Genomic DNA, 17,712 nt, shown 5'->3' on the forward strand with positions numbered 1-17,712 from the left:
TGGGGTCAAGAGTCATTCTTCTCTAGTGTGAGTGTGAGCGTGAGCCTCTGTGTTATATATCCTTGAAGGCAGCATTTCCACTCGAGCTCTTTGAGCCCAACTTAAAAAAGAAAAACAAACGAACCTTGGGTGAATCTGCCATGAAAAGAGCTGTCACTCTGCTCAGCTGTCACACTCTCTCCGCTTGTCACTCATTCACACACATGTGCTCCCATAGTGGGTTTTAGAAATCAAGTGACAGATTCTCTTTATCTTTAACATTTTATCTAGTCTATATAAAACCCTCTATAGCCACAACACAGTTTATCTCACAAAGAATTTCTATCGCCACAACATATCTTAAGTCACTTTAAATATCTTAACTCATTCTAAGGTGACAGAATTTCTATAACCACAGAATATTTTAACTCATTAAATCTATAGCCATTTCAAAATCTCAACTCGCATTGTATCAAATCATTTAATTTGTTCATGGCAGATGAACCCAATTAGCCCACTGTGTGTTTTGCTAATGTTCTACTGAACGCCACTGGTGTGGCCTCTTCTGCCTCTCAGGAGAGGGAGGCGCAGGCTCGCCGCCAGATGCTCGAGGAGGAGCGCAGGAGGCGCGAGGAGGTGGAGAGGAGGCTGCAGGAGGAGACGGCGCACAGGCAGAGGCTGGTGGACGAGGAGGTGAAGCTGAGGGAGAAGCACTGTTCTCAGGTCAGTGGGTTAAAGCGGCGACTCATCTGGCCTCCCCTGTGGACACGTGTATCCCAGAATCTTAATCACTGTCTGTCTTTGTTTGTTCTTCTTTTTTTGTTTTTCCATTTTCAACTTTTCTGGGTCTATGCTTCCTTGTGAACTCATTACCCTTTCAAATGTGTTACTGATAGTGTCACAAATTCATGTTCAGAACTGAAAAGCTAGAAATGGGAAAGAAGTCCTTTGTTATGCTCCAGCGGTTTTAACAGAGAGATCATATCGAGTCCTATCACAACCTAGCACCTTGTGTCGTGTCGGAAGTGTCTTTTCTCCAAATTTAGTTATGCTGCTCTTAGATTGTCTAATATTTGTCACACTCGGAGAGTAAATGCATGACACCCTCAAGGTGAAAGAAATGAAACGCTGAATAGAAAAACACAAAAACAAGGATGGAAATGATTTGGCTTGAAGAAAGCGGTGAGAGGGAGTAAGTCGGAAGGATGGTGAGAGTGAGGGAATACGAAAAAAAAAAAACGAAAGATGAAAGCAATGCGGCCAGCAAGAGCCTACAAGGAGATAAAAAGCAGGAAGACACTGCTGTTTGCCCATCAGAAACCTCATTTGAATTATCCACAGTGAAGAATATATTTTTAATATTTCCCCAGTAGGTGCTAAAAAATTAAACAGGAGAGGCGGCTGTGCGGTCCATTTTACACCTGCGCTTATTATATACACTACATGAAACATACATTTTTAAACGGCATATACTAATACTCTTTTCATCAGAAGTAGTAGTAAAAGTGAATATATATATATATAGTATATATATATACAGAAATATATAGAAATTAATATATTGTATTGTATGGTATATCTGAATTTCTATAATGCGGCAAACATTGAAGTATTTATTTCAAATGACATTTATCAACCAATGTTCTCTTCCCAGGCTCGTCCAATGACCCGGTATCTCCCCATCAGGAAGGAGGAGTTTGACCTCCGCTCCCACGTGGAGTCATCTGGCCACTGTGTGGACACCTGTCCCTATGTCATCGTCAGTGAGAAGATGTGCAAGGGGCATCTCATCAAGATGGGCGGCAAGATCAAGTCCTGGAAGAAGCGCTGGTTCGTCTTCGACCGGCTGAAGCGAACCTTCTCCTATTACATAGGTGAGAGAGCATCTGCGTGTTGATCAGAGGCTCGCACGGCAGTTGTTTCGTGTTTGTCATTTGTTTTTGTTGCTGTCATTTTTTTGTAGAAAATTTGTTTTTTCTTCAGCAACCTAACAGAATCCATGCATGTATGAATCCCGTCATACAAGTTCCCATTTCTTTCTATAAATTCTTTAAATGATTGATGTGATGTTAATGATAATTAAACGTTGTAATTTTGTCGCTATGACAAATGTCTTTCCCTCTCTTTTCTTAGTTTCTTAATTTTTTTGTCCTCAATTACAGAAATTTCCAGAGATCTAAGCCCTTGTTGACTTCATTGTCCAATACCGTCTGTAAATAAGCCACGCTGGAGAAGGGCTAGGTTAGATGTGTGAATTCTTTGACCCCTTTCTTTAGAGATCCATGACAAAAAAAAAGGGGGCCGTGTGATTCGCCCTCTCATTCCTTTCTCCCGCTGTCTTTCTCACTCTCAGCTTCAGAGTGTAGCCTTTTCACCCTCTCACTCCCCATGTTAGTAGTGATGATGATGAAATAAACTGCAATACTTTCCTCAACGCTGAATTTATAAGGGGGGGGTGGGAGTTTTTAACCCCTGGCTCAGTTGTGACTACCACAACCAGGCTCACAACTCCTCTTTCAAAAAAAACAAAACAAGAACCACATAAACAACAACATCCATCCCATTACTAAGCAAATTTGGATAATGAGCAAAGACAGGATCGTAAAAATAAATGGAGGCTCTTTGAAAGACTTGCAATGTAACGCGTGCAGTGAAACATTTTACCCCAGGCGTAGTGTTTAGTAGTGAACCGCCAGTGGTGGGATTAATGAATTTGAACAGATGAGTGTTTTTTCGCTGGTGTTAAAACAAGGCTAATGGAATGAAGAGGAACGGCAGTGAGCCAAGGTGGATGGTGTGATTTCAGAGTGCTTGTATAAAAGTGATTTCCCAAGAGTTCCAAGTTCTAAGTACCACTTCACTAATCCTTTATTGTATATTCGGTGAGTCTTTATTACATCTCATGGTGATGTAATGATCTCCTTATTGCATCATTTTTCAGTTGACTTGGTTTTAATGTGAACAACAACAAAAAAGACTGAATTTGAGGATGTTTCCAGAGCATTGATCTTATAATTGTTAATAAGCACAGCAATTGTTCCTATTTTCCATCAACAGACAAACATGAGACCAAGCTGAAGGGAGTCATCTACTTCCAGGCAATAGAGGAAGTCTACTACGATCATCTTCGTAGTGCTACCAAGGTACAACATATGTGTCTCCTAATGAAGAGATTAAATTTAACAACCGTGTCAACTTTAAATCAGTCATATTTAGCGAACTGAATTAACATGTGGCGAAACAGACTAAAATTGCTTTTAAAATCTGTTTCTTTTCCTCCATTTCTCTCTCTTTCTCTCTCTTTCTCTCTCACTCCGATCCTCTCTTAGAGCCCGAATCCTTCCCTGACGTTCTGTGTGAAGACTCACGACCGCCTCTACTTCATGGTGGCCCCCTCGGCCGAGGCCATGCGCATCTGGATGGACGTCATAGTAACAGGGGCCGAGGGCTACACGCAGTTTATGACCTGAGTGAGTCAGTACCCACGGAGGGTGGCTAAGTAGAGAGTGTGGTCTGGCACCACGGGGGCAGGACAGAGGGGCGAGGAGTCTCCGAGGCTCCCTCAGCCTGGAGCTCACACTCTGGCCCTGCCTCAGCTGGTGTGGAAATGTGAGCACGGTCTCCTACGCCACCAGCTGCTAAGACGAAAACAAAACTGCTAAGAGCTTTGAAGAGATGCTTGTTGTATCGATATAAAAAGGAAAAAGACAGTTTAAAAACAAAAAGGATCACCTGGGAAATCCTTTGAATCCTATTGACTTGTATGATTTTGCGCGTTCAAATCCATATCTCCTGGAGCGTATGTTGTTGTATTTCACATGAATGGTGCTCAGACGCTGACAGGGGTGGCGTTCCCTTTCACCCCACCGCTCCCCAGCAGTCAGTTGAGGCGACCTCTGCACATCCACTCACTCAGTTTCACTGGGAGGCAAAGCGGGAAATGTTGAGGTAACCATTCCCCATCACGATTAGGAATTCCTCTTCACCTACATGTATATGTCAGTTCATTTTTATAAGTTCTACACCAGCATTTTCACTTTACTGCCTTGGGATCTACAAAGGGAGATTTTATGTACAGAAATGTCTGACTATTTGCTGTAAATATTGCCTGAAACTTTCCCAAAGGTCTAAGTTAAAAAGAAAAAAGCTTTTGTTGCTGTTTTTTTAATTTTATTTGAGTAACTACATACTTTGTAGATATCTTTTATATGTCTAGGTTTACAGGACATTCATAGGTTTCTGATGAGTTTGAACCTCTGTTGTGCGACAGAGAAAGATTGAAAGACAGACAACACATTGCCTGTCTGTGGATAAGAGAGTATAATATGTCAACAAATTGCCCATTATCTTAGCATGTATAGAAATATTAGTAAGAGTAGATTTCATGCTAACCTGCTGCTCAGTTTTAAAAGAAAATATCATGAAGATTTATTTAAAATCTGTCATTAGATTGCTTTTGATATAACAAAGAGACAAATAATCTCTTGTCATAATGTCATATAGATTTCATATTTATGTTTGTACTCTGGTCCATCTGAAATTAAAAATCTATTAATTGCTTTTATACATCTGAATGTCATGGTTTTATACTAGGGAAAAACTTCAATTATTGTGAGCCTTTAATATTACAGAGTGTGTATACATTATGACTGCGTGGACCTTTCACATATATAGAGATGATATTGACGATCCATAATCTGCCACACCAATCTATCATATCCAATTGCCACATACTATACTGACTGTGCCATATATGGAAAAAATGGTTATGTTGAGCACTTCAATGGTGATTATGTGTGCCTTTCTTATACCTTTCTTTTGTTTGGCTTCCGTTGTATTTGCCAACAGCCTGATCACAAGTACTCCTTCTCTCAGTATATGTGTAAAATATTCAGATTTTTACATTGCAACATCTCCTCTTAATTCAGTACGTGTAACAACTGAACATGGACTTTTGTAGTTACTAACCACATACATGTCTGTTACTTTTCATTGTTAACAGAACATTATTATCTACATATAAATATCTGGGCCAAATAAAGAGTGTAATGAAGTAAGTCAATCTGAATCTGTTGATTTAAATACTTTTCGACTCTTCTTTCACACCAGAATGATGAGAGGTATCTAAAATGGGTGGAAGTGTCAAGAATAATCAAAGAACACTGAGAGGGGAAACCTCTGTAATGTTGTTTTTTTTACATCACAAATGGAGCTTTCGGTGTTTAAATATCCATTAGGTGCACTTAGCAAGCAGACCAGCCTATTTCCTCAGTACAGGTATCATGAGTGACATGGATGCTCCCTCAATCTGTCATATCAAGTCTCATTAATCTCATAAAAACAAGTTAGGCACACTTTTTGATAAAGACATCTCCTCACACACACAGACACTCGCACATTATGTGAATGTACCTATTTTGCTCCCCCTCTCAGGTTGGTAATGTAGCTGTGCAGCACATACTTAGTAGTCAGACATGGCTTTTCACATACTTAGACTTGATGTTTTGACAGGTTTATGTAATATTTATGATCATAAAAGGGAATATTAACCTCCAACAGTGTAAATAATTCTGCTGTTGCTCTTATCTCCAAGTATAAAGATGAAGGTGAGGGACAGTAAGGACTTCCTATCAAGAAGACGCTAATGGTGTTCTCTGTGTCGTGTGACGATAGCATCAACAGTAGTACAGTCCGCTTTGACATTAATGTCAGCCAAGCACTTAAGCGGAGAAAGTTAAATATGAATTTACGATTGACAAGTGTTCAATTATTCAGATAAACGGCTTAGATATCCCTTCGATTTTTTTATGGCTGCTGCAGCTGACGAAAGTACTCAGCATTAGTGTAAACGCATAGCCTACAAGTGAAGCACCTGTTAAAATCATCCAGTTTTGATGTCTCTGTGTAGTCTACGTTTTCACAACAGCAGCCCTCTATGCATCAAACATAACATTATTGTTAGCGTGATACAATGGGAAATGAAGTCCTACAGCAAATTGCTTTCATAGTCAACCCGGGTCTCTATTGTCCCCTGATATAACTGCAGTCCCACGCGTGTCCAGAAGGTGACAGCCTTTGCCAAAATAGTCGTCTACCTCTCACAATGCTGTTAATTTGTTTACATTAAATTCCCAAAGCCAGTAGAGGCTTTTTCTTATTGGGATACTTCCCTTATATTGTGATTGACATTTTACAACCACCTCTGCACAAACACACGTGTCCTGGGCTACACTTATTTTTGGAGTGGCCTCAATATCATGTCAATCTAGGCCTGCTATTTTAACACGATAGTGTGAGCAATTTGTGGGACGCACAACTAAAAAATATATGCCATTTATTAATTTGACAGGTTGCAAACAACTCTGAAATAAATATTCATTCATGTATCACACCACAGCCCAAAAAATAATCTTCCAATCAACTTGACTGTCCTGCTGGATCTGCAAATGACACACGAATGACAGATGTGTTCGAGGGGGCATGGTCATGACTCCATGTGTACAGTAAATACTCCTGTGCGTGCACACACACACACAAGCGGACACGCATTAATACATGGACATGGACTACACAGTCTTCTGTGCTGCCTCGGTTTTCCCATCCTTTTCTCCAAGCTTGTCTTGACAAATCTAAGTTTGGAATGCAAGACGCACACTGTAAACACTCCACAGTCTCACGGGAGGAGTAAAACAAACGGGCTCACTCAAAATCATACAGCTTTAGCTCTGCTGTATCCTCTCTGGAGGATTTCTTATGAAATCACAGTATTCTGCATGCAAAGCAGATTCACCAGGATATTGTACGGTTTTAGGAGAACAGTTGTGCGACATTTTGATGTGTATAAAAAGCATTAAAATATGTAGTGAGGCAACTAGGCCTACACATAGGCCTAACCTACATAATTAGCCTTTTAAAGTGTGGCTTAAACTGCATTTTTTAAAACTGATTATAGTAACCCGAATGCTTGTGTTTTTATCATTAACTCATCCATGTAGCAAAATTGTCATTAACTCAAAATTATCCCTGAAGTAACCTAATAAAGTACCCAACCAATAAAGTCTTACTCGAATAGGCTATGTGAGTGTCTGATATAGCGTTATGTACAAGCAAGTACGGAAGTTGGAAACAACAATGAATTCCAAGAGAGATGGTGATGAAATTGTGATGTAACTGTAACTAATGTACCATACATGAACTTGGCATGCTGTTCTTGCTCTGTCTCCACCTCCATGTCTCTCTTTCGTGCACATACATACACACGTGCGCGCGCCGGCAGGGGAAAAAAACTCTCCCTCTTGGACTCACACACCAACACTGGAACACATAATAAAAGCACCCTCACAACAGCGTGAAAAGAAAGAGAGCGAAATTAATTTCTTTCTGCATTAACTCATATGAAAGATAACACGTCTCAGTAACATTGTCCCATTGGTAATTTTTCATAGGCAGCATAGCTAAGAGAAGGGGCGAAGGAGCTGGAAAAAAGAAATCCCTACAATGTGGCCCCTACCAACAGGTGTTTAATTAACGGTGATACCCACTGCAGGTTTCTCGAGGAACAATGAATGGGCCCACTGAAATTGCCATATCTTAGAATGATATTATTAAAGTCAAATTTAAGAGCTGTTACGCGGGGACTATGTTAAGGCACCGTATGTGCCGTGCTGGTTTTCTCTCACGCTCTTTACAAACAGGGTGCCCCCATGGACCAATTAACAGAGAGCGAGTAGGGATAGTCAGCGCTTTCCTGGGAGAGATTCCGGACTTCAACAACCATTATTATCGCACCCCAGTCTCCGTTACGATCGCGGTCATGAAGATTGCATCAGGTCGCACTTCTGCAGTTCTCCGGCTGAACCGTCACATGAGTTGTATTACAGTAGCCTACCACATAGTAACTTCTGAAACGCTTTGATCCTCAAAGCAAAAGTAGGTGGAAACAGAAGTTCATCTCATAGAGCTATGATCGAAATAATCACATTTTCCAATGGGAAATACACTTCAACCGGTGTAAATGCATAATCCATCAAAGCATTTTGTAGTCAGTTTTAGATATTTTAGAGGAGCTCAGGCCTGTTGTTGATTGTGTCCTAAATCTGGGCTGCCAAAACTGCGCCTTGAATTTGTGAGGAGCCACAGATAACTATTCGAGCTTAATAGGCCAAATAGGCTATAGGCCTATTCCATAATGTGGTTAATGTAGCATACTATATACGGAACGCTTGGGAAATTGATATAGACCTATAATCAGCCGCTTATTGACAGACATTTGTGCAGAATGGATGGAACAAGAAAGGTAATCTTTCCGGTTTTTTCCCCCCCATTTCTATTATTAAGACAATTAGCCCACTAGATAAAGCTGTAGGCCTTTGAGCAACTTGATGGGTTGAGGCTGAGACAGTAGGCCGGTAGGCTACCTACTGAAACTCTTAATACAGAGTATCATTAATTAAGTTTCTGTTTCTTAACATTTCAAACTAACAATTATTTAAAAACAAAATAGCTTCAGTGGTTACCAATTCCATAAAATCTATCCGGGAAAACATGGACCAGAGCGTATGGTAGTGAAAGAGCAAGCATCGCAAATCCCATGGCAACAGCAACCAGAAAACATGTCTAAAATAGGGGGCAGTGTTCGCTATTACTATAGCAACAGGGAGACAGCTCCTTCAATCAGCTTTAGGATTTGCTGAAAGCGGAAAAACAAAGCGTGGTCCTTTGCATAACAGTTGATAACAGAAATTATTGCGCGATGGATAAACACATATAATCTGACCTCAGTGATACGATCCTTTAATAAGCTGTATCCTTATTTCTTTTAACCAATATTAGATCGTTGTCATGCTTTAGACCAAACAAAGCATGAGATATAGTGATCCACGCTCTAACCTACTGAAGTAGTCTAATAAGCAACATGACTTTTGAAACTTGGTTGAGGAGATCATAGCCTACTAAACTGTTTTGTCGATATTTCCCTCGCCGCGCGCGCGCACACACACACACACACACGCGCGCGCGCGCGCGCACACACACACACACACACACACACACACATACACACACTGTTGAATGAATGATGCTGAGTGTTGGCTCCAAAGTTTATTGCTTTTGAGTACCGTTAGTCCGCGAGCTCAATTTTTTTCTTTTTCTGTGATAAGCTGTAGCCTATAATGCTTCAAGTAAATGTTTTCTATCACAAATTTTAGATTCCCGTTATTAGGCTATTACTAGGACCTATAACTTTGAAATGACAAAAGGCACACCAACACGCGTATCATATAGCCTATGCCCAAAAGCCTTCTGTTAGTGTAACTACGATGAGTCCATAACAATAATATGTAAATTGATTTTTATGTTAATCCATAGTCTGCCAGAATGCATTCATTTAACCTCATTAGCTTACTAAGTAGGCTAACATCAATACTTAACAACACAATGACATTGTCACACGATACAGCTGACAAGCAGGCGTTGCAGAAATTCTTCTGCCTTTGCGTTTTTACTCCCGGGATGTTTACGTAGAACATGTGCACTGAGAGCGGTAAACTAAAAACTCAGCTTGGTGCAACGTCTATCACTGCATAGCCAATGGGAAGATCAGACATTCTTTGTTCGGCCAATTACGACGCGACAGGTTCAGGCGATCCAACGAATCTGCTTCTTGCTTAGAGCGCTGATGCAACTGAACTGCAATAGCGGTCATGTATCTCATAGGGAGCAAAAAGTGTTCTTCCTCGGTATTTGATATGAAATAGTCCCCCGAAACGATAACACAGCATGTTGTTGATATCTAGGGGACTTGATATATAGGAGCAATCGTTTTCACCCCTAATATTTATCACGTCTCCCAGAAACCACGCACCCCCATTCTTCCATTCACGCATGGATAGTTCTTATTCCTCAACAATTCACTCTGTTGTCTTTATTATTATCCTCCCTTGACTTTCTTAGCCTTGTATTCATAGTGCAGGATCTAGATAGGGTGTAATTCTCGGTTGTTACTGTGACTCTGGTTGAGGGCATCTGACAATTACATTGTGGGCGGAGGAATCTAAGGTATAATGGTGACCGCGTGACGCAGCTGGTTGCTAGGTGTGGATGACCTGATGCTGTTGCTCAATTAGTCGCCTCTCAGTTATCAACTTCATCACAACAAAGCAACAGCTCAGCTGCACTTCTGTACTGCATACTCCGAAGGAGCAATGGCTTTTTAAATTCAAAGACTTGTCGACTCTCAAGGACAAAACGTGCTTTGCTTTTGCAACGCACTCAAGACACATTTCCAGCAACAATGGAGTAAGTGCAAACTTGTTACTACTTTTAAAGCACTACATGGAGCATTTTAAACTTTCTTTGTGTTTTTCGCTGGGTCTCTGTGTTTTTTTTTCTGTTTTTAGTTTATATTGGTATCTGTTTATACACAGTGTAGGTCTATGCAATGTATGAAGTCAGACTTTCGCCTACACTGAAAGTTTTAGTAGATACATTGCTGTGTGCAACTGTTGCTTGCGCAGAGGCAAGATCTGTCAACTGTATCATTGGTGTACATAGGTGCCATTTTGTGTTGTTGGCTTCTTGTTACTTTTATTTACTGTATTAAAGTAGCTCAGCAGTACTTGATACATGTACATGTACGGTTATCTGGTGATATTCAGGGCAGTTAACGACCACAAACCAAAGAATGGCTTCAATTCCTAGCGTGTAATAGGCTACTGCCGACATTCTAAAACATTTACAACGGAGGGAGCATTGTTTGTCCACAGCCTATCGCCCCTATGACAGTTATGTTAACTGCATGTTTTGATGGGTTGAGTACACTACTTGAGTATATTGAGATTACAATCTTAACTTGATTTCCGAGTGGTGAAGGTATGTGGTTGGACGACACTGCATAGCCTACTCAAGATTGGGAACAATAGACCCGGGTCATTCCAAAAGTACTGCCAACTGTTGTGCATTACGTCATTGACAGAAGCTAAACCACGTGTGCGCCAAGCATCTCGAGATCATCTGCTTATAATGCACTTGCCTTATGCTTTGGGCGCTTAATCTATTATCCGCGAGATTCAATTATGTGGGTCTTCTGGCCACCCCTTCTGTCAATTTTTTTGATAGTGTGTCATGCAGTGGAGAAACTTTGTTTTCATTTTAAGTGCGAACCCCGTATGAGTGTTTCCAGTTGCAGCGCTTGTAACACGGGTTAGTTCATCTTAAGGCAGGAACTTTATCTCAGTCTTTTCTTGTGATTGTACATCACAAAATGTAAACACAGCATATAGCTCGAGTATAGAAATATCGTTTTTCTATTTGGTGTGGTGTTTGTTTATTTATGCGTCTGTAGACACAATTGTATTTGATGTCAGTATTGTTAAGGTTTTTATTCCGCGTTCAGTTTATTTCCTTCCTAAATTTGTATTCGTCCACATGTGCCTTTTCTCTTGTGTCAGATGTTTTGTTGTCTGTTTTGAAAAGCGAGATTGGACTCAAACAAGCAGCTGGTAAAGCCTGCCTTGGGCTTACACACATCAGCTCACAAAGGGAGTTATACTGAGTTTCTTAAGTGGGCACTAGAGATTTTCTGAGAGGAACAGTGGAGGTTGGTAAATTGGTCCCATGGTGATTGCCATACTGTGTTGAATGGAAATGAGAAGTTTGATCACTTACTGGCAATTGGGATTAGGCTATTAGGCTTGTGAAATTTTTTAAATTGATGGCTGGGTACTGTATTTTTTTAAATGCTCTGGTAAGTCCTGTAATTAAAACAAATTGTCTGAAATAACATGTCAATTAATTTAAACCGTTTATGAAAAAAGCCCTTCTTTTTTCTTGTTAGTTGATTTTCTTCATATTTGGTTGACAAGTGAAAACATGATCAGATTTGACTGTGTGATGCTATGCCATTTGAGCTGATGAAGTGTTACACCTGCTGTTTTTTCCCTAGGTTTCATAATGCTCACCCGGCCCTCTTCTCAGTGGCTCATCACTCAAACTTCACAAACTCTAAGCATTCCCTCGGACCTCTAAACTGTAAGACGAACGGACAAGATGATGGCAGTGTCGGCACCTATTTGGAAGGCTTTACTCGCCTGCCCGGCAGAACCCCTCGCTCTCTCTCACCCACAGGCTAACCACAGCCAATCGGAGGGACGCAGGGGGGAGGGGCCTGAGGAGAGCCAGCACTTAATTGGTGAGTTGCAGTGAATACTGTTTTTTATTTTTCTCAGTTTCAGGTGGGCACCGCACTGCAGCACATTCGTTCTCCTTGAACAGTGAGTAAAATACTGATCGATCCCTTACAGCATTCTTTCGAATGACTTTGGATGTTGTTTGCCTGTCTTTGCGCTTTAATCTTATAAGCATTGAGATTTTTTTTGTATTTATTTTCGTTCTTCAAAAAACATAATTGCGTAACTATACAATGCTTTAGAAAATACTTTAAATGTTACTACAAATCCTAAGTGAATTTCAGCTTGACAGTTAATTGTCTTCTTTCTTGCCATAGGTGATGGTCTCACTGACTGGATGACGGAAGAAGTGGATTTCTCCTCTTACCTCCCAACCCCTCACTCCTCACCCTCCCCCAATGCCTCCCTTCCCCCTTCACCCCTCCAACATGATATCCAGGTGCCCTCGGATTTGGAGGTCATGACCTCCTTGCTGCAAGAAGAGCTCGCTCAACTAGAGGATTACTTCCTGTCCGACCCACTTCCTGACAAAGCATCAAAATTGGGCAAATGTGACAAGGGTCCAACGCCAGTGGGGCCCCCATCATACTACCAGTTGCCCTATTCGTCATATGCCACTTCAAACCAACCGGAATCCAGCCCTCTTCTTGTTACCCTAGCAACTGGGGAACTCGACCTGCTGAGCTTTTGTGGAAGCCCAATAGGCCGATCAAAGATCCCGAGACACGCCCCGTACAGTTGCAGCCGCCCCAACAGCAATGGCTGCGGCCGAAAGAGAGGTTCCGATGGGCTGAGGGTGGGGGAGGGCTACGAGAATAGCATCTGGAATTCCAAAGGAAATTGCTCAGGTAACCCAACGGTGGCACTTGGCAGTAGTTACAGCTGCGTTGAAGATGAGAGGGTAGTGGGGAAAGGGTACTGCTTGGGCAGCACGGTCGAAATCAGAAGGTGTGCCATTTTACCAAAGGAAGAGAAAAATTGCCGTTACTCAGAAGAAACCATGGGTGGTGGCAAAATGATTGGCAATGGGTATGGCTTCACTGGGCCACTCGAAGGCCCACATAAGAAAGAGGAAATGTTGATGTATGGCGTAAGGGAAGTTAGTATTAGTGGAATTGGTGTTAGCAATGAAGTAGCAATGATGAGTGAAGGCAAAGGCAGTAGTGAGGTTGCAAAGGCCAACAACCTTTGGAAAACCGAGTCCAATGATGGATGTTTCCTTCAGGGCTCGGCCCAAGTGGAGGCCTACCACAGCTTCCTAGGTGCTATGAGTGAACCAGTCAAAGCAGAAGGCATGCAGATGGGGCATCACCAACATAGCGAATTCCACTGTGGCTTTTTAGAGGGACATGGCTCCGAGTGCCTGGTGGGGGACAGGCAGGGATCTGACATGGGGTCTGACATGGGTTCTCCAGGGGTGGGGTGTGGGCTGCAGGAGGACCTGTGCTCTCTGACGGATGAACTAGATGTCCTTCCAGGAGAGCCAGTTCCAGGACAGCGCAGGCAGAAGAAGCGGGACCAGAACAAGACCGCTGCTCACAGGTATGATAGTAGCAGCTGTAATGCACATCATAATATATGATTGTAATCCATATTGAGGAGATATCTGAACACAAACTGACAGATTGTTAAAAAAAAATGCAGCAGATCAAATACAAAATTAAATTGATATTGTATATTACCGGTTACATGCTACCTGATACATCTATGCCGATAAATCAAGGATCCGGTCATCATACTTTTACAGCTATTTACAAGCCATTTTGAGTGTTCATCATATGCCATTTTTAGATTAATTGTTAAAATCAAATTTTTTTAAATGTGAGTTTTAACAAAACATTTTTTTCTCAACCATTACGCTCATGAAGATACCGCCAGAGGAAGCGAGCAGAGCTGGACTGCTTGGAGGAACAGCTACATGGCCTTGAGGGAAGGAATCGCGAGCTCCGGGACAAGGCGGAGTCCGTGGAGCGTGAGATCCAGTATGTCAAAGACCTCCTGATTGAGGTGTACAAGGCCCGCAGCCAGCGCCTTAAACAGGAGGCCAGCGCTTGAACCCCCTGCACCCTACACCTGATGCCAAGCGCCCGTGAACCGATGCCCCAGCACCATACACCTGATGCCAAGCGCCCGTGAACCGATGCCCCTGCAAGTAGATCTGAGAGCGACATAACAGGGAATGCGATTTAAGTTAGAATGTTTTTGAGAGCGTTGAATGTTTTTTTTAAAAAGGGATAGGGGTTTTGCACGTTATAAGTGTTTTTTTAAGTTTATTTATTTTGTTATTTTGTTGTTACAAACTGACAAAGTCCACTAGCTGCAGCACAAATTCCACTATATGAGCACTGCTACGACTAAGTAAGCACTGTGATCCTGTCATGTCTTAAGTGACAATCAGCTTTTCGCATGGGTATCCTTTCTCCAAGACTACCGATAAAAGCGGGTCCTTGTTTTATATATATATATCTATATGATCAATTTTAATTTAGTCCTAAGAATAACACATTTCCTTTTTTTTGGTTAGCAAAGGTGATGTGAACCACCCTCTGGTATTTCTGTGTATGATCTAATATCAATAATAATCTTCACTGAGCTAAAAAAACAAAAAGGATGTGCACTAAGCAGGAATAGAAGTTCTTGTCAATAGTATATGTTCAAATTTGTATTCCCTCAGGAAAATGAGCTACATGAAGTTTAAGTCCCCACTTAAGTAAGTTCTGCAGCTCAGGTTTATATACATGTCCAAAGTTCTGGAGGTATGTCAGTTTGTAACTTGTGTGTGCTACAAGCTCAATGTGTGTGTCATTTTTTCTTTCCTCTGCATGGCAAAGACTTCATGGCTTCTCGTGTGTTTTTGTTTTCCGACAGACTGTATAGCACATCACCATTGCACAAGTTTAGAGTGCTAAGTCCCTCATTTCCAGCAAGGAGAAAATGCCAGTGTCTCACTCCTTGCCCTGTCATTTCATGTAATGGTGATGTGAATGGGTATTTTACTTCACAAACTACTGCTTGGCCCAATGTCACTGCTGTATCTGCGAGAACAATCAGGGTTTGTGATTTTATAAGGCTTGAATGCTCTGATTTCTATCTTTGAATTGTTTCTTGAGTGAGAGACAATAAGACATTTATAGTTATACAGCTTTTTATATTTTTCACTAGAATGTTTGTTGTAGCATTTGATGTTCATACGTACAGCATAGGCTGCAGTGTCTCTGGTTTTAGCAATATTTCATCAACATTTCACTCAATGTTATGATTTATTTTTAAGTCGGATTAATGAATATAGTTGAACAATCATAGTATAAATGGGTATGATGAAGACGCAAATGCCTGAACTATGAAAAGAAATGTGAATATTTTTAATTTATTTATCAGTTTATGATTTTGGTTCATGCACCTTAAAAGATATAGCAATAGAGGCCAATATTTCTTTTCCATATTTTTTATTTCTTCTATACAGATTATTGATAGCAGATGTTTTACAGTTTGGCGATATACAATCATGTTTATGAAATATAGCTAACAGTGCAATGTGATTTCTGTCATTTTGTGGTTTAGATGTGTTTCAATTATGGGGCTACACGCAGTTGAGCTTACACTATTTTGATATTTTACACCAGCTGAAATACCAACAGTAGCCATTTTGTAGGAGACATGTCGATGTGTCATCATATTTGCTTTGTGCTTCATGTCATTCCTCTTACCCAAATAAAGTGATTTGTGACCGCAGTAATACATTTTGAAGCTGGTGTGTTGTAAAATATTTCGGAGATTTGGCTGTATGGATAGATTATAATTCTTGGCACGGTAGCGAAAAGCAGCTTTAAAAGCAGGATTTGCGTGCTGATACTTTGTTTTCTTTATTGAGTCACGAATTACAATTAACCGGAGATTACCCGAGTAAAGGGGGAAATGGCGTTTCAAACAAGAGGTCTGCATTAGCATAGAACTAAGGCTATTTGCCATGTGCAAATATTTGCTTAGAAAAATGTGTCTACGATCAGAGCCACGCGGTGTCACCTTTTGGGTAACCCTTAGGATCAATTAGCCCTATTGATGTATTTGTCAGACAATTTAAGCAGACCTAACGCGCCCCTTATGAAAAAAAAAACGGCGTTTTAGTTTATAGGCAATGTTGGGGCAGGACATTTGAGCTTTGAACTCTGAGTAATATTTTGTCTTTACAATTACTGAAAAAAAGAAAAATGCGGTCGAGGATATCGGTGCCAGGGCAGGGTCATCCGGAGTGTGTGCATATATTGGCTAAAATAGACTGAAATGCATAGCTGTGTGTGTGTGTGTAAGAGAGAGAGAGAGTTAGATGTGTGTGTGTGTGTGTGTGTGTGTGTGTTTCATTTCATTCACTACATCCCAATCAACAGCATGCTGTTTTCTTCCAAGAGACTAGGCTAAAACCTGCCCATTTCTCCCAAGACTGATAGGGTTAACATATATGATGTCCATGTTGAAATGAACGAAATTTTTTGTTAAACGCTTAGATAAAAATGATTAAAAAATCTCCTTTTTTATAAACACATTAAATTGTTAAACTAGATCTACCATTTAATGCATTTAAAATAAGCCCAGGTTGGAGAAAAGGGGAATTATGTGATCAAATTGTGGTGAAGACTAAGACCACAGAAACGTTTTATTCGAGACAATAACTGCGCCTATCGGGTATAATATGTAAAGTATGTGACGACAGCCATAAAATGCTAGAATTATTTCAGTCTCAGGGATTTCTGTCAGTCCCGATCGGCCTCAACCTGCTCTGTGCCTCTGCACACTGCACGGCAATATCTGGCCCTTGTGGCTAAAATGATCTATTTCGACGCGAGACCCCCCTGTGTAGACCTTAAGATAAACTCATAGGCCTGTACACAATCGTTTAAAAAAATAAATAGCAAACAAAACTAATACAGCACGGAAACTTCATTACGCTTTTTAAAGGGAACCATTGCATACAATATTTCACATTATTGACAACTCCGGTTGAAAGTGCATGTATATGCGCATGGAAGCCCTGTCACACAGTTACTGAGTTTAATCATTTCGAGAAAAATGATAAATTTTAGCGTGCTATGAAAAACATGTCAATTGTGGGTTTTGTGCTCTTTTGGGAATTTGTCATTTTTATGTGAAAACATGACAGGCTATTCGTATTTTTTCGAAACAATTAGCAAGAGGTGAAAACTAGGCATTTGATATGCAAAAAAATTAAATGTTATCCTACAGGCCATTTCATCTTCCGTGAAAAAAATAACATAAAATGTAGGATATGTTTTGAAAGTGCCGATTTTAACACAAAAATTGTGAGACAATTCGAGCTTAAATCAACCAAAATCTGAAAATCTTCGCAATTAAAATGTTGGATTTAGACCCACACACGATCAGATTTTTGTCGCAATATACAGCAGATTATGAGTGTTACAAATTCCATTTTTCACTTCAAACGTGCGAATGGGTGCGGAGAACTTCTGGTATTTACACATTTTACAAATCTATGTGACAAAATTATGACAGGATACAAGTTTTTTTTGCCTAC

General features: G+C 40.7%; 2 protein-coding genes across 10 annotated transcripts in view; both read left to right on the plus strand.

The window, feature by feature from the left end:
- The window catches only part of phldb1a (pleckstrin homology-like domain, family B, member 1a), a 40,246-nt gene extending 35,210 nt beyond the window's left edge, over positions 1 to 5,036 (plus strand). For all 7 annotated transcript variants that reach the window (XM_031572452.2, XM_031572455.2, XM_031572456.2 and 4 more), the window contains 4 exons: positions 556 to 702; positions 1,634 to 1,853; positions 3,037 to 3,122; positions 3,309 to 5,036. In XM_031572452.2, coding sequence (XP_031428312.1) covers positions 556 to 702; positions 1,634 to 1,853; positions 3,037 to 3,122; positions 3,309 to 3,449 — 594 coding nt within the window. In that variant the 3' untranslated portion in view covers positions 3,450 to 5,036. The remainder of the gene's footprint in view (positions 1 to 555; positions 703 to 1,633; positions 1,854 to 3,036; positions 3,123 to 3,308) is intronic.
- Positions 5,037 to 9,696: 4,660 nt separating this feature from the next.
- On the plus strand, positions 9,697 to 15,896 carry atf5a (activating transcription factor 5a). 3 transcript variants are annotated; one of them, XM_012834861.3, is made up of 4 exons: positions 9,697 to 10,275; positions 11,921 to 12,166; positions 12,482 to 13,706; positions 14,033 to 15,896. In XM_012834861.3, the coding sequence occupies exons 2-4, from the start codon at positions 12,025 to 12,027 to the stop codon at positions 14,217 to 14,219; spliced, it is 1,554 nt and encodes a 517-aa protein (XP_012690315.1). In that variant the 5' UTR covers positions 9,697 to 10,275; positions 11,921 to 12,024; the 3' UTR covers positions 14,220 to 15,896. The 3 variants fall into 3 exon arrangements, with proteins under 3 accessions (XP_012690315.1, XP_031428319.1, XP_031428320.1); XM_031572459.2 differs by lacking the exon at positions 9,697 to 10,275 and adding an exon at positions 10,334 to 11,722; XM_031572460.2 differs by lacking the exons at positions 9,697 to 10,275; positions 11,921 to 12,166 and adding an exon at positions 12,176 to 12,248.
- The last annotated feature ends 1,816 nt before the right edge of the window (positions 15,897 to 17,712 follow it).

Source organism: Clupea harengus, chromosome 8 (assembly GCF_900700415.2).
Source record: "Clupea harengus chromosome 8, Ch_v2.0.2, whole genome shotgun sequence".
Lineage (NCBI taxonomy): Eukaryota > Metazoa > Chordata > Actinopteri > Clupeiformes > Clupeidae > Clupea > Clupea harengus.